Here is an 11,059-nt window from a genome sequence, read left to right on the forward strand (position 1 = left end):
GTGAAAAACCAGCTATTGCAACAGGTAGGCCTGTTTGAAAAACACACCTTTCATCCCATTCTGAGGTGGAGGTGTGGGAGGGGGTTCTTGTTTCCTAAGAATTCGAGGCTCCTTTTCAAGTGCCCTGCATGCCTTGCTGCCCATCCTGACTACCACAGAAATGCAGAGCGCTGCGCTCCTCTCACTGCAGAGGGGCACTCTGCTCTCAAAGGGGAATGCACACGCCCTCACTATTCTGACTCGGAGCTGTACTTGTGTACAGTAACTACAGTAACTGTGTAATTTTTTTCTTTCCTTAGGCCTGATGCACTTTATCCCTCAGCACTCTGGGAGATAAGACAGAAATGCAGAGCGGCCCCTTCATCCTTCCTGAGCTGCCGTGATTGGAAACATCAGAAGACAGCAGCTGGACAGGACTGGCAGGAGTGCTGTATTTCACTGTGAAATGAAAGACCCAAACGTGCGGAACGTGAAAGGACAAGCACAAGTAACAATTAGAGAAGCTCTCCTTGCGGAGAGGGAAAGGAGGTAACGCCTTGGTTTTGTAATTTAACAGGAAAAAAAGATTCCAGCCCTTAGTGCCTACCCCGGAGAGCGTCCGCTTGTAGTTTCAACTTGAAGCCTTTATATAACAAATTGACAGCCCCCACCATAATGACAGCGGTGGAGGATGCCCGAACTGAGCAGCAGTGCTGTGGTCATTGAACATGTTCTTGTGATCATCTGAGATGGGATTCTCAGAGATTGATTACAAACCTATTGGGCAAAACCAGAGTTTATGAAGGAGAAGGTCCTGCAGACCCTGCGCCCCGTATCAGACTTTTAACTTAACTAATCCTCTGGATTTACACTGCCTACTGTAAACTAGCAGGGCTGGGATGAAGTACGTTGTTCTGCAACTACTACTGGCACAGTAACACCTCGCAGAAACTTTTCTGTAATGCTTTCCCTTCCTCCAAAGTTACCCCCAAAGTGAGGAGCTGAAGGAGAACACAGGATGCAGTTCACAGCAATGTAATTTATTTGTCATCAGATACACACTCACAGGCAGGATATACAAGGCAGTACACAGGGAGAGTGCTGCTAAGTGCATGGAGGTGGCAGCAGGGGTCTGGACCTTGGTAGGCTTTCCTTCAATTTTTATATATATATTTCTGTCATTTCTGAACTACCTCAGTTGCGGCCACTTATTTTTCCCAACATTGCTGGGATCACATAAGGCAGGACATGCCTCCTCTGGGAGGAGGAAAAAGTTTTATGCAGTGCGAAAATGCGAAGGGATGAAGAATGGAGCATGGCATTCCCTCAGGCTGAAGGACTCCTTGAGACCTGTGCTGTCTGAACAAGCAGCTCTCCTCCCCTCCCTGGATGTGTGATCCTAACTGGCAACTGGGACTGCTTTAAGTCAAGTGAGAACTAAGGGTCTGTCTCCTATGTTATCCACCCTACACACAGATCCTTCTCTGCTTGCCAGGAAGATGCTGTGCCTGGCATCTAAAGAATCACACCTACTCTGTGCTCTGAGCAGGCAGGTGGACCAGGTGTGCTATCAGCTGCATGGTATTTACACCCAGCAATAGACCTTGCCCTGCTGTTTTTTATCTGTTCAGTGCTACTCCTGCATTGACCTGTGCTGGGGTTAATGCTGCGTTGTCAGGTAGCACAGAGTGTCACGGCCCCGTGCCTCAGTAAGGCATGATTCAAACAGATAACATCATTTCCAAATAAAACTTGCATTCTACATCAGTTACTTTTTAAAAATGGCACTGGACTTAGCTTTAGCTTAACATATCAGATGGTTTGGCACAGGAACAAGCAGAGGCTCTGAAGTTTTCCACTTCAAGCAATGTGTTTTGGATGAGATTGGAAGGAGTGGGAAGAAGACACTGATGATGAGAGCTCTCAGCTGGGGACTATATTTCACAGAGGCCATGGGGTGCAGGAAGGCAAAACCAGGTGGGTTTTATTTGTAGCAGGCCAGTAAAGCTGAGCAGGCCTGGGGTGAGGTGAGGTGAAGTGGTGTCTTTCAGCACATGGGCTTCTCCTGCTGTGAAGTGTGTACGTACCTACAGTCACCCTCCCCTGCAGCCTCAGCTCCCGCGCTTTGTTCCAAGCACCCTTCTTCAGAGAGGGTTAGGTGCTGTCTTCTGGCACATGGGCCTGCCCTGTCGTAGGGGAAACTGCTTCTCACTCTCCATGCAATGGTAAGCTGCAGCATTTAGAGAAAGGTTTTTCCCACAGCAGCACTTCCACTGAAGTCCCAGCCAAAGTGCAGGACGTTAGTCTCTCCCTACAGTTACTGCTCAAATGAGCTGAGCTCTAAGAGTCCTTTGTTTTTCTCTCCTTTTTCGCTCTAGATGCCATTAAGTTGAAGAAAAGCCTGGGAAAGAGGTTTCGTAGGTATACAGCCAGGGAGGGCTTTAGGCCAGCTACAAGGACTTCCTTCTTCTTCTGCCCCACCGCATAGAGAACCACCTGAGCCACCTCTGCAGCCGTCTGGCCTTCGGCGGTGTTCTTGTCCATAACTGCCAAAGCAAAGCCAAGTGAGCATCAACATCAGCAGGTAAGCCCACACTTAAGCAACTTTCCAAGAGGAACACTCTAACTGTACATGGTTGCTGCTCCAGTTCTTATTTTTACTCTAGTTGTGTGTGGGACCACACCTGCCTAGAAATGAGTATGTGCTCCTCCCAATACCCAGGGTGTAGCTACACAAGCCTTGTGGCCTATGTCAGAATTAAGGCTCAGAGCTGAGTCCTTCAGTACATCCTTCTCATTCTGAGTGTCGATTCCAGATGCACTGAAATCTCAAGCTTCAGGAAAAATGGCAGAGTCCTTCAAAGACAACGGTTAGAAGGACCTGCCCTATAAAATACCTTAGGGACTCAGTAACCCCAAGGTGGTTGCTGCTTAGGAAGGCTACATTCAAAGACTTCTTTTGATACTTCAGGGCTAACTTATGTCTCCACCAGAGGCCATATGTTGCAAGTGTGTTTTGGAGTAACTCAGTGAGGTAGAGATGTGTTAGGTAGGGGACACAACACCACATCTCACCTCCATAGCGAGATCCATCTGCTGTTACAGCATTGAGAGAAAGGTTTGTCTGAATGTATCCGGGGCTTATAACTGTCACATCGATGTCATACTGCTCAACCTCTGCTCGCAGACAATCAAAGAAGGCCTGGGTAGCATGTTTGGAGGCAGCATCTGAAAAACAGGAGAAAGGCTATGTGCTAAGGAGAAAGAGCAGAGCTGAGGAACAGTTTATCACCCTGAGTGGGCTTTTCATCAGAGTGCAGCCACTTCTCAGCAAGAACTCAGCAGCCAATTCAAGTAGGCAAAATGTAAATACTCAAGTTGGAAACTGGCTAGGATCCTGAACTTAATATCTCAGCCATGCTAAAGCCACTGTGGAGTGAACCCAAGCTGCCTCCCACTCATGATAAAGGAGACAAGAAGGCTGTCCTGGGAGGCGCTGGATAAGACTGACTGTGGCTGGGGGAACATGATGCCCAGAAAAGGAAGAGCTGACATCTGCTGCTGAGCACCCTGCTGGCCTGCGCGCACTAAGCATGACGGACTTCAGAGCTTGGCTACACACCTGATCATGCAAGCACAAAGGAGTAGAGCAGTGTGCCCTAGGGTGGGATTTTCCTGTTCAGTGGCTGAGTGACTCCTTGCGCTTGCTTGCTTTCCGTGTGTACTTGGCTGATACTGCTGTGACAGCCATCACCTCAGCATGGTTCAGGGATGACAACAGCAGCACAGAGCTTAGTCCATACCCTGTCTGAGGATCTATAGGCAAGAGCTGAGCTCTGCGCTGCTTGGCCCACGGGGCTCTGGTTAGTGTGCAAGCATTCTGGAAGCTCTTCAGAACACGTATCTTGCAATCATACCCACACCATCTGCAAGCCCTGATGGCCTGGACATTCCAAGCTCTCCTTCACTCTGCGTGGAGAACTAAATGTGGAATCATTCATTCACTCTGGTGCCTCAAACATGTCTTCCCCATCTTCTGTGCAGGTACTTACATGCTGATCTGAAAGGAATGCTTATTTTGCCTTGAATACTGCTGATGGCCACAATATGGCCTTGTCTCCTCTTGATCATGGAGGGTAGAAGTGCTGGCAAGAGACAAAAAAAGAATAACAGTCTTACCATCACTGCTGCTGAGAATGGATGCTTTCAGAGTAGTGCTTCAGAGAAGCCTAAGTGAATGAATGACAAGATCCTCGTTCAGCGTAGGGGTTGGGCAAGGGATGGTGCTTAGGACATTTGTAATTGAAGCTGTAGTTGGACTGGGACATTCACATATTAGCTGATTCATTGTGCCAACGAGGTTGCACAAAGCCCTTATAGTTGCTATGGTCAAGAGAACTTGCTCTTTTCTGCCACCAGTGCATCTTTACAGTTCCTGCAGCTGACACCCTCCAGGTTGAACCTTCTGTACAACCAGAGAAGCCTCCTAGGAAAGCTTACAGCCTCAACTTGAACCCAAACTCCATTCCCCCAGGGTTTCAAGAGAGCAGACAGACTAGCCATGTCTCTCTTCAAAAGTTCCTTCCAGACTAGAGACAGGAGGTGTTTTAAACAAGGTATCATCTCTTATCCTATACCTCCCATACAGTCATACCCAAGTATCAATGTCATGTGTGCCCATAAAACAAAACTCTCTTCCCCTCACACTGTATTATACCAAATACAATTACAAACAGCAGTTAAGCTGTTCTTAGTTGTGTTGATTTTCATAAGGTATCAGCCATTGTGCCCCTGTAATGTGAATTACAAGTACCTTTGGTGAGGGCTATGGGACCAAAATAATTTGTTTCCATCACTTTCTTGTCCACATCCAGACCCGTGTCTACAATCGTGCCTCGGTAACTGATGCCTGCGTTGTTGATCAGTATGTCCACATGACCCAGGTACTTCAGAATCTCTTCAGCAGCATTTAGGATGGTTTTAGTGTCCGAGAGGTCAAACACCACAGTGTGAGGTTTGTGGATCTGAATAAACAAAGGTTAGCAGAAAGACAGTTCAGGGTGTGCTAAATGTGCTCACGTTTGTGACTTAGAGAGAAGGCCATCCAAACCTCCTTCAGCCAGGGTGTGGTGGTTACTTTACAGGAATACATGACAGAAGCAGCTCGAACTCTGGTCTTTTTCTGCTCATGTAGATTGTCCTTATACCAGACCGCAGGAAAAGGGCAAGTGAGATCTTCAAGTACTAAGGTTTGCTGTTGTGTTACTTAAGAAACTGTATCCGATATAGTCAAAAATGTAACTCCTGTCTTTCTTCAGAAGCCACCAATCTCTCTCTTATCCACAGCCAGCAGAGCTAGACACCAGAAATAGAAGTCAAGACATAGCAAATGTGGGGAAGTGACTTTATAGCATACAGATGCAAGTGAGCCTGTGGGACTTTGCACTCACTTCATGTGTTCACTTCTATTACAAGGCAAGAGTCTTCCAGCTGGCTTATTTTTGTTGGGTTTTTGCAAACTTTGACGTGTCAGCTCAAAGCACTCTTCTAGCAATATCTATTCCTAACCACCAAGTCGTGTTTTTCCTATTGCTCGACAGAACAACCCACAAGCAACTCTAACTTCTGTGCTTCGAACACCAACCCCAGCTGTGTGGGACAGCGAGCCTTTCCTCGCGCACTTACGTTCTTCCGGTGATCGGTCATGGCAGAAAGTTCCTGTGCCAGATCTTTGAGTTTCTCACTGTCTCTGCCGCAGAGCACCAGCCTGGAGCCAGCTGCATGGAAGGCCTTTGCACATTCTTTGGAGGAAGCAAGAAAAAGAGAAAAGTAGACATCTGAATGCCAGAGACAAGCAGCAGATGCACACGACGTCTCGTGGCAGGCTAAAACCCTTTAGCTAGCAAGAATCTAGGGTAGTGGTTTATTATTCCTGAGAAGGAAAAGAGTGGAAAGCAACACTTCATCTGCCCGGTATATCACAGCTGGAAAGTCTCCCCTGAGATATTGCCTTGAGATACCATCTTTTCTTCATGCGAAATAAAAATTCCTTTTCCACTCTCAGCTTCTTGATTCTGACAGGCAGAGAGATCAATTTCATCTCCTGGCCATTCAGGCACTGAACACCTCTGTCCTTAAGGACAAACTCACAAGCAAATACAGTGTCAATTTAAGCTCTACTTGTTCTGTCAGTGTACTTATCCTAATGAAAGGCCTTGATAGCAGAGAGCAGTTTCTTCCCTGCAAGAAGCTTTTACAGCAATTATTCCATTGAAGTTAAAGCAGAATTAGAAATGTATCCACTCACACAAAAAAATGTGTTTTATTTGGAGAAAAAAATAAGGCTTTTTATTTGGAAAAACGTTGTGTTAATATTGCCAAGAGTTTTTAAATTAAATAGATGGATTTATACCAGGAGAGAAAAGGTACATTAACTTGGGGATGAGAGGAAAAGATGGCAGGGCATCCCAAAATACAGCAGCAAATGCAATGGTGATTCTTGGGAAGTTTTAGAGAAACGCTTTGATTTCTTGTTTTTTGGGGAACTACAGAAAAGGACAGCACAGAAAAGCACAGCTTGTTTCTTGCTTTGATGAGTTCTGTTTTATACAGGGTGGTCGGAATTGTTCTCTACGAATGCTGAGACTATTTTTGTGCTACAGTTTGCAGCAGGTGGTCCTGCTATAGCTGTCCCAGCTCTTTCAAAGTTCAGAACTAAAGGAACTTCATGCTCATTACTGCTTTATTCCAGCAGGAGTCCCTCCCACAGCCCGCTCCCTGTCCTGCCTTGGCACCCTTCTGTCAGTACCTACCTTTTCCCAGGCCAGAGGTGGCCCCTGTGACCACCACCACTGCTCCTCGGAGGTACGCTCGCATCCGCATCCACTGCAGCAGCCGGAAAAGGGAGAAGAGCCCCAGGCTGCCAAAAAGCAGCGGGATGATGACAGTGGATGTGAGATCCATGAGTCTTCCTTTCTGAACAGTCTTCCTAGGTGAAGGAAACAGACTGTTTTACCAATGACAGAATTAGCAGAGGCTTGAAAGCTAGAGAAATGCTTTTTCCTACCCCTGCCTTAGACTACCATAAAGCAAATCCCATACAGAGGCATCTTCAACCGATTTCCTCAACCCTCCATCTAGAGCCCAGAGCATGGGTGTCCAACCTTTTGGTTTGCCTGGGCCGCATTGAGTGAAGAGGAATTGTCTCGGGCTGCACATAAAACGTGTAATATAGTTAAAGTGTGTAAGTAACAAAAGCTTTTTAAAATATTCCTTTTATTAAAACATAAAAAAAAGAGGCCAAGAAAAACATAAAACAAGCGGGTTGGACACATACGATCTAGAGGGTAGGCTTTCAAAAGATCACATGAGTATGCAATTAAAGCATTTAAATGCTAATATGAATTCCTCAGCAGGACATCTGGTGTTGGATCCTGCAAGTTGGATCTTGCTACGCAACACCTGGATTCAGAGATGCTGTTTTGCTCCGAATTCACTCCTTGTACAAGACGTCTTTAGGTTTAAAGCTCTTCAGGGCTGGGATATGTCTCTGCATGTTTCTGATTGTTACAGAACCTCTTGGATTTCTCTAGAACAGCCAGTACCACAGTATCTACGTGCTAGAGACTGGTTACTGTATATTATCCCAGCCGGATATCGCTCAGTCTGTGTCCAGGAGACTCAGAATAAGCTTTCCCTCTGAGCACATTATTTGCTTACTGCATGAAAGTCTGTGCTCCCACCTCCTGGAGCCACATGTCCAATCCAGTAAGCTAAAGCCCACGTTCATGCTCTTGAATGACGTTAATTGTGCAGTTTGTTAACAGCACTAATCTGTGCTCCAATATTCTGAAACTAAACCCGTGAATGAATCCCAAGCTAAAGGTACCTGCAAGACTGAGCTCACCCCGGAATTGGATTCTGATGCCAATGCACAGCCCCAATCCCTTTGCTAAGCCACTGCCTCCAAGGGAGGAGTTTATGTTACAGCTTTCTGTGTGGCCAAAGAGTAAGCGATACTTCTGCTCTGAAAAAGGTCGCAACGTTTCCCACTGTGTGTACCCCTCAAGCTTTTACACTTCTTTTCACAGTAAAGCCAAGGTACTTAAAGCTCCTTTCTGGAGTTTATGCTTCTCTTGGGTCACACACACACACAGCCAAAACCAAAGCTATTTCCCATTTTGCAGTTAGTTCCAACACCACAAGACAGGTCTTTACCAGGAAGATACTGGCAGGATCTGGGCACACAATTCATTCCATATAAAGACAAACGTCAGCAGGAAAAGTAGAAAACAATAGGTATCTAATAATACTAAGCCATAGTTCATTGTCATTAGTAGGGCTGAGCCTGCATGGAGCTCAAAGGATGACGGAGTCACCTACTTGTGGAACTGAGCTGATGTGGAAAATGTCATGCTCTCCCAAACTTCCATCAGGGCCTTGCACAGAGTCCTTCAGTTAGCTGGCTGGTGAGCACGCAGAGGTATAGCAAGAACACCGTAAAATAAGTCAAAGATAGCTAAGCTAGCTCTAAATGGGCATGAGATCTAAAATGAAAACCATCAAACTAGTACACAGCTTTTCTCTAGCTACTATGGAACTTCCCATTCCTGAGCAAACTCGTGTATCTTTACAAAGTACTTCATTGTGTAGTACGCTGTGCACAATGCAGATATCCAGGCCACAGCCTCCCTTGGGGCATAGGGAATATGCCCAGAGTGGGAAATCAGAAACCCAGAAGGGAGATTAAATCCTTTCCACTGAAAGGCAGTGCACAAGCACACCACCCAGCTGTTAGAGTCTTATTTCTTCACCTCTTTGTGTTGAATGTGCACGCACTGTGTCTATTTTGTATTGATTTACAGGAGAAGACGGATTTAAAATGAGAAGAGTGCCCATCCCCCCTAAAATAATTCTGGGGAAAGAGCTGTTTAGACACAAGGCCCCTGGCCTTCTTTAGGCTGGATAAGCAGGGGATGCTTCTTAAAGCATTTAAAGCAGCTGCCTCTTTCTGTTGTCCTTTTTTGCTCTGAAGGGTCTCCTGAGATTCAGGAGATGAGAGGTGGGTGAGGACAACAGGTGCTGACACTGCCCAGTGTGCCTTACAGGGCATTTTGAAGTCAAAAATATTCAGCTCCCTTTTAGGACCTTTAATGTTTTCCAAAGTGGGAGTTGACAGGAGGGGTGGCTGTTCCTTTACGAGCCCAAGTTGAAACTGACACGTGTAGAAATCTGGCCCTGACCAACTTTGCTTCAGGTTTTGTACAATGTGGGTGACAGCGTAGGGCAGATGAGAAGCAAACCGGGAGCTTTTCTGACTCTTGTCCTACCTAAACCACAGCAGGAGATGGGAGAGGCTCCCATGTTTGATCTCAGCGTGGTTCCTTCATGTGCTTTGGCAAAATACAGGCAGAATTTACACCCAGCTGTCACAGGGACTGGTGGAAAAGAGCCCCCAAGCCCACCAGCTAAAAGCTAACTGCATTTTGGTCACGTAGCATCCATCACTCATCAGCGTGAACCAGTTATGCCTGCTTAACTTATTCCTTAATCATATTTATTAATCTACTTTCTGAACAGAGAAGGTCTGCCTTTAATCCTCTTTGTTTGAAAATCTTTACAAGTCTTTTATTGCTTTTCTTTCTCTTCTTTTTGTCCATATCATGCACAGGAATGGAGCAAATTTGCCGATCTCTGCCTGAAGGTTGCAGCAGATCAGCAGCTACAACCCACTTCTGTGGTTTGAATCAACAGGTAACTCCCTCTGATTAAAGGGAGGGGAAGCAGGGGATGAGAAAGACTGCATGAAGAGCGGGAGTGAGAAGGAACAGCTAATCAAAGGTACAGATCCTTCTTAATTAGGTCATACAGTTGCAGGTATCTTTCAAGGAAGGTACTCAAACAGCTCCATAAAAAGAGCCCCAGAACAAAGAAAATCCCAGCTCAGTCAAACTAAAAAGAGAAAAGAAAGAGGACAACCTATAGCTGAACTGTTTTGTAAAGAAGAAAGAATTCCTCCGACATCCAGACCAACTGCAGCAAGTTTTTCTTTGCTCTCGTGTACTAGTTCAAAAATTTGGCTATTTGCATTGAAAAAAAAGCAAGGATCTGTTATTTATAAACACCACCCATTAAGAATGATAGCAAATTATTTGCAGGAGAGAAGCTGCTGCTCATTGTTCAATAAACTCCTGAATAGTATGAAAGTTCAAATAAACTCCTGAAATTCTCAGTTCTTCATCCCAAGGCACAGGACTGGAACATACAGGTTATGAGAGAGCAGAAAAAATATCACTGATAATGGAAAACCAAATACAGGTGACTGGAAACTTTTTGAAAGGCTTCATGGAAAATAAACCACACACATCTGTTAGGAAAAGCGTTCCCCTTAAAACAAAAACTGGAACGAGGAGCTCAGTAAGGTCAAGAGTGCACTAAAGGCAGCAAAGGTGAGATCAAGTGCTAAAAAAAAAAGAAATCAAACCCCTGATAGTTTGCCTAAACAAGATCTATTCTCCTTTAGTTTCGGCCACCTAGAACCACATTGTCCATTCAGTGACAAATGGCAGCAACTGGGAGGCTATTTTCAGAAATCAAAAGGTGTCATTTAAAGGGAGGCCAGGGGAAGGAAGGAAGAAAAATCTTTTTTTCCTAAGGAAGAACTTGTCCAGAATCACAGCAGCTCTAAGCTATTAGCGACCCGCTTTAGGCTGAAGAAATCACAATATCCTACCTTTGAAGGGGGCTCACTTGTCAGTGACTCCGTGAGATGGTGTCTCCCTCTGGTCTTTTTGTGGGACAGATCTGACTTCAATTACAAAATGGCAGCGGTCCAAGCAAGTGTGCTCTGCCCAGCGCAGGCACAGCCTCTATAAACAAGCCTCGGGAATCCGCTCTGGGACCTTTGAAAAGTGGGGGTAACATAACCCCCACATGCAAAAGGCAGAGCCCAATTCAACAGGATAAAACTTTTGATGATCATCTGATTATTTCTAGTATTAAACAAATCATCTCCAGTACTGACTCCGGAGCATCCACAAAATATTTTTTGTGTATTCTGCAAAAAAAAAAAAAAAAAAAA

At 45.5% G+C, this 11,059-nt stretch overlaps 1 protein-coding gene across 5 annotated transcripts in view; it reads right to left on the bottom strand.

Moving 5' to 3' along the window:
• The window catches only part of DHRS7B (dehydrogenase/reductase 7B), an 11,698-nt gene continuing 1,637 nt past the window's right edge, over positions 999-11,059 (bottom strand). For 2 of the 5 annotated variants that reach the window (XM_021411887.1, XM_021411888.1), the window contains exons 2-8: positions 10,712-11,035; positions 6,792-6,967; positions 5,665-5,780; positions 4,793-5,003; positions 4,032-4,124; positions 3,055-3,207; positions 999-2,525 (exon numbers count right to left, since the gene is read on the bottom strand). In XM_021411887.1, the coding sequence (XP_021267562.1) occupies positions 2,320-2,525; positions 3,055-3,207; positions 4,032-4,124; positions 4,793-5,003; positions 5,665-5,780; positions 6,792-6,942 (930 nt within the window). In that variant the 5' untranslated portion in view covers positions 6,943-6,967; positions 10,712-11,035 and the 3' untranslated portion in view covers positions 999-2,319. The remainder of the gene's footprint in view (positions 2,526-3,054; positions 3,208-4,031; positions 4,125-4,792; positions 5,004-5,664; positions 5,781-6,791; positions 6,968-10,711; positions 11,036-11,059) is intronic. The other 3 variants (XM_021411889.1, XM_021411885.1, XM_021411890.1) reach the window with 3 other exon arrangements.

Source organism: Numida meleagris, chromosome 13, assembly GCF_002078875.1.
Source record: "Numida meleagris isolate 19003 breed g44 Domestic line chromosome 13, NumMel1.0, whole genome shotgun sequence".
In the NCBI taxonomy this organism is placed as follows: domain Eukaryota; kingdom Metazoa; phylum Chordata; class Aves; order Galliformes; family Numididae; genus Numida; species Numida meleagris.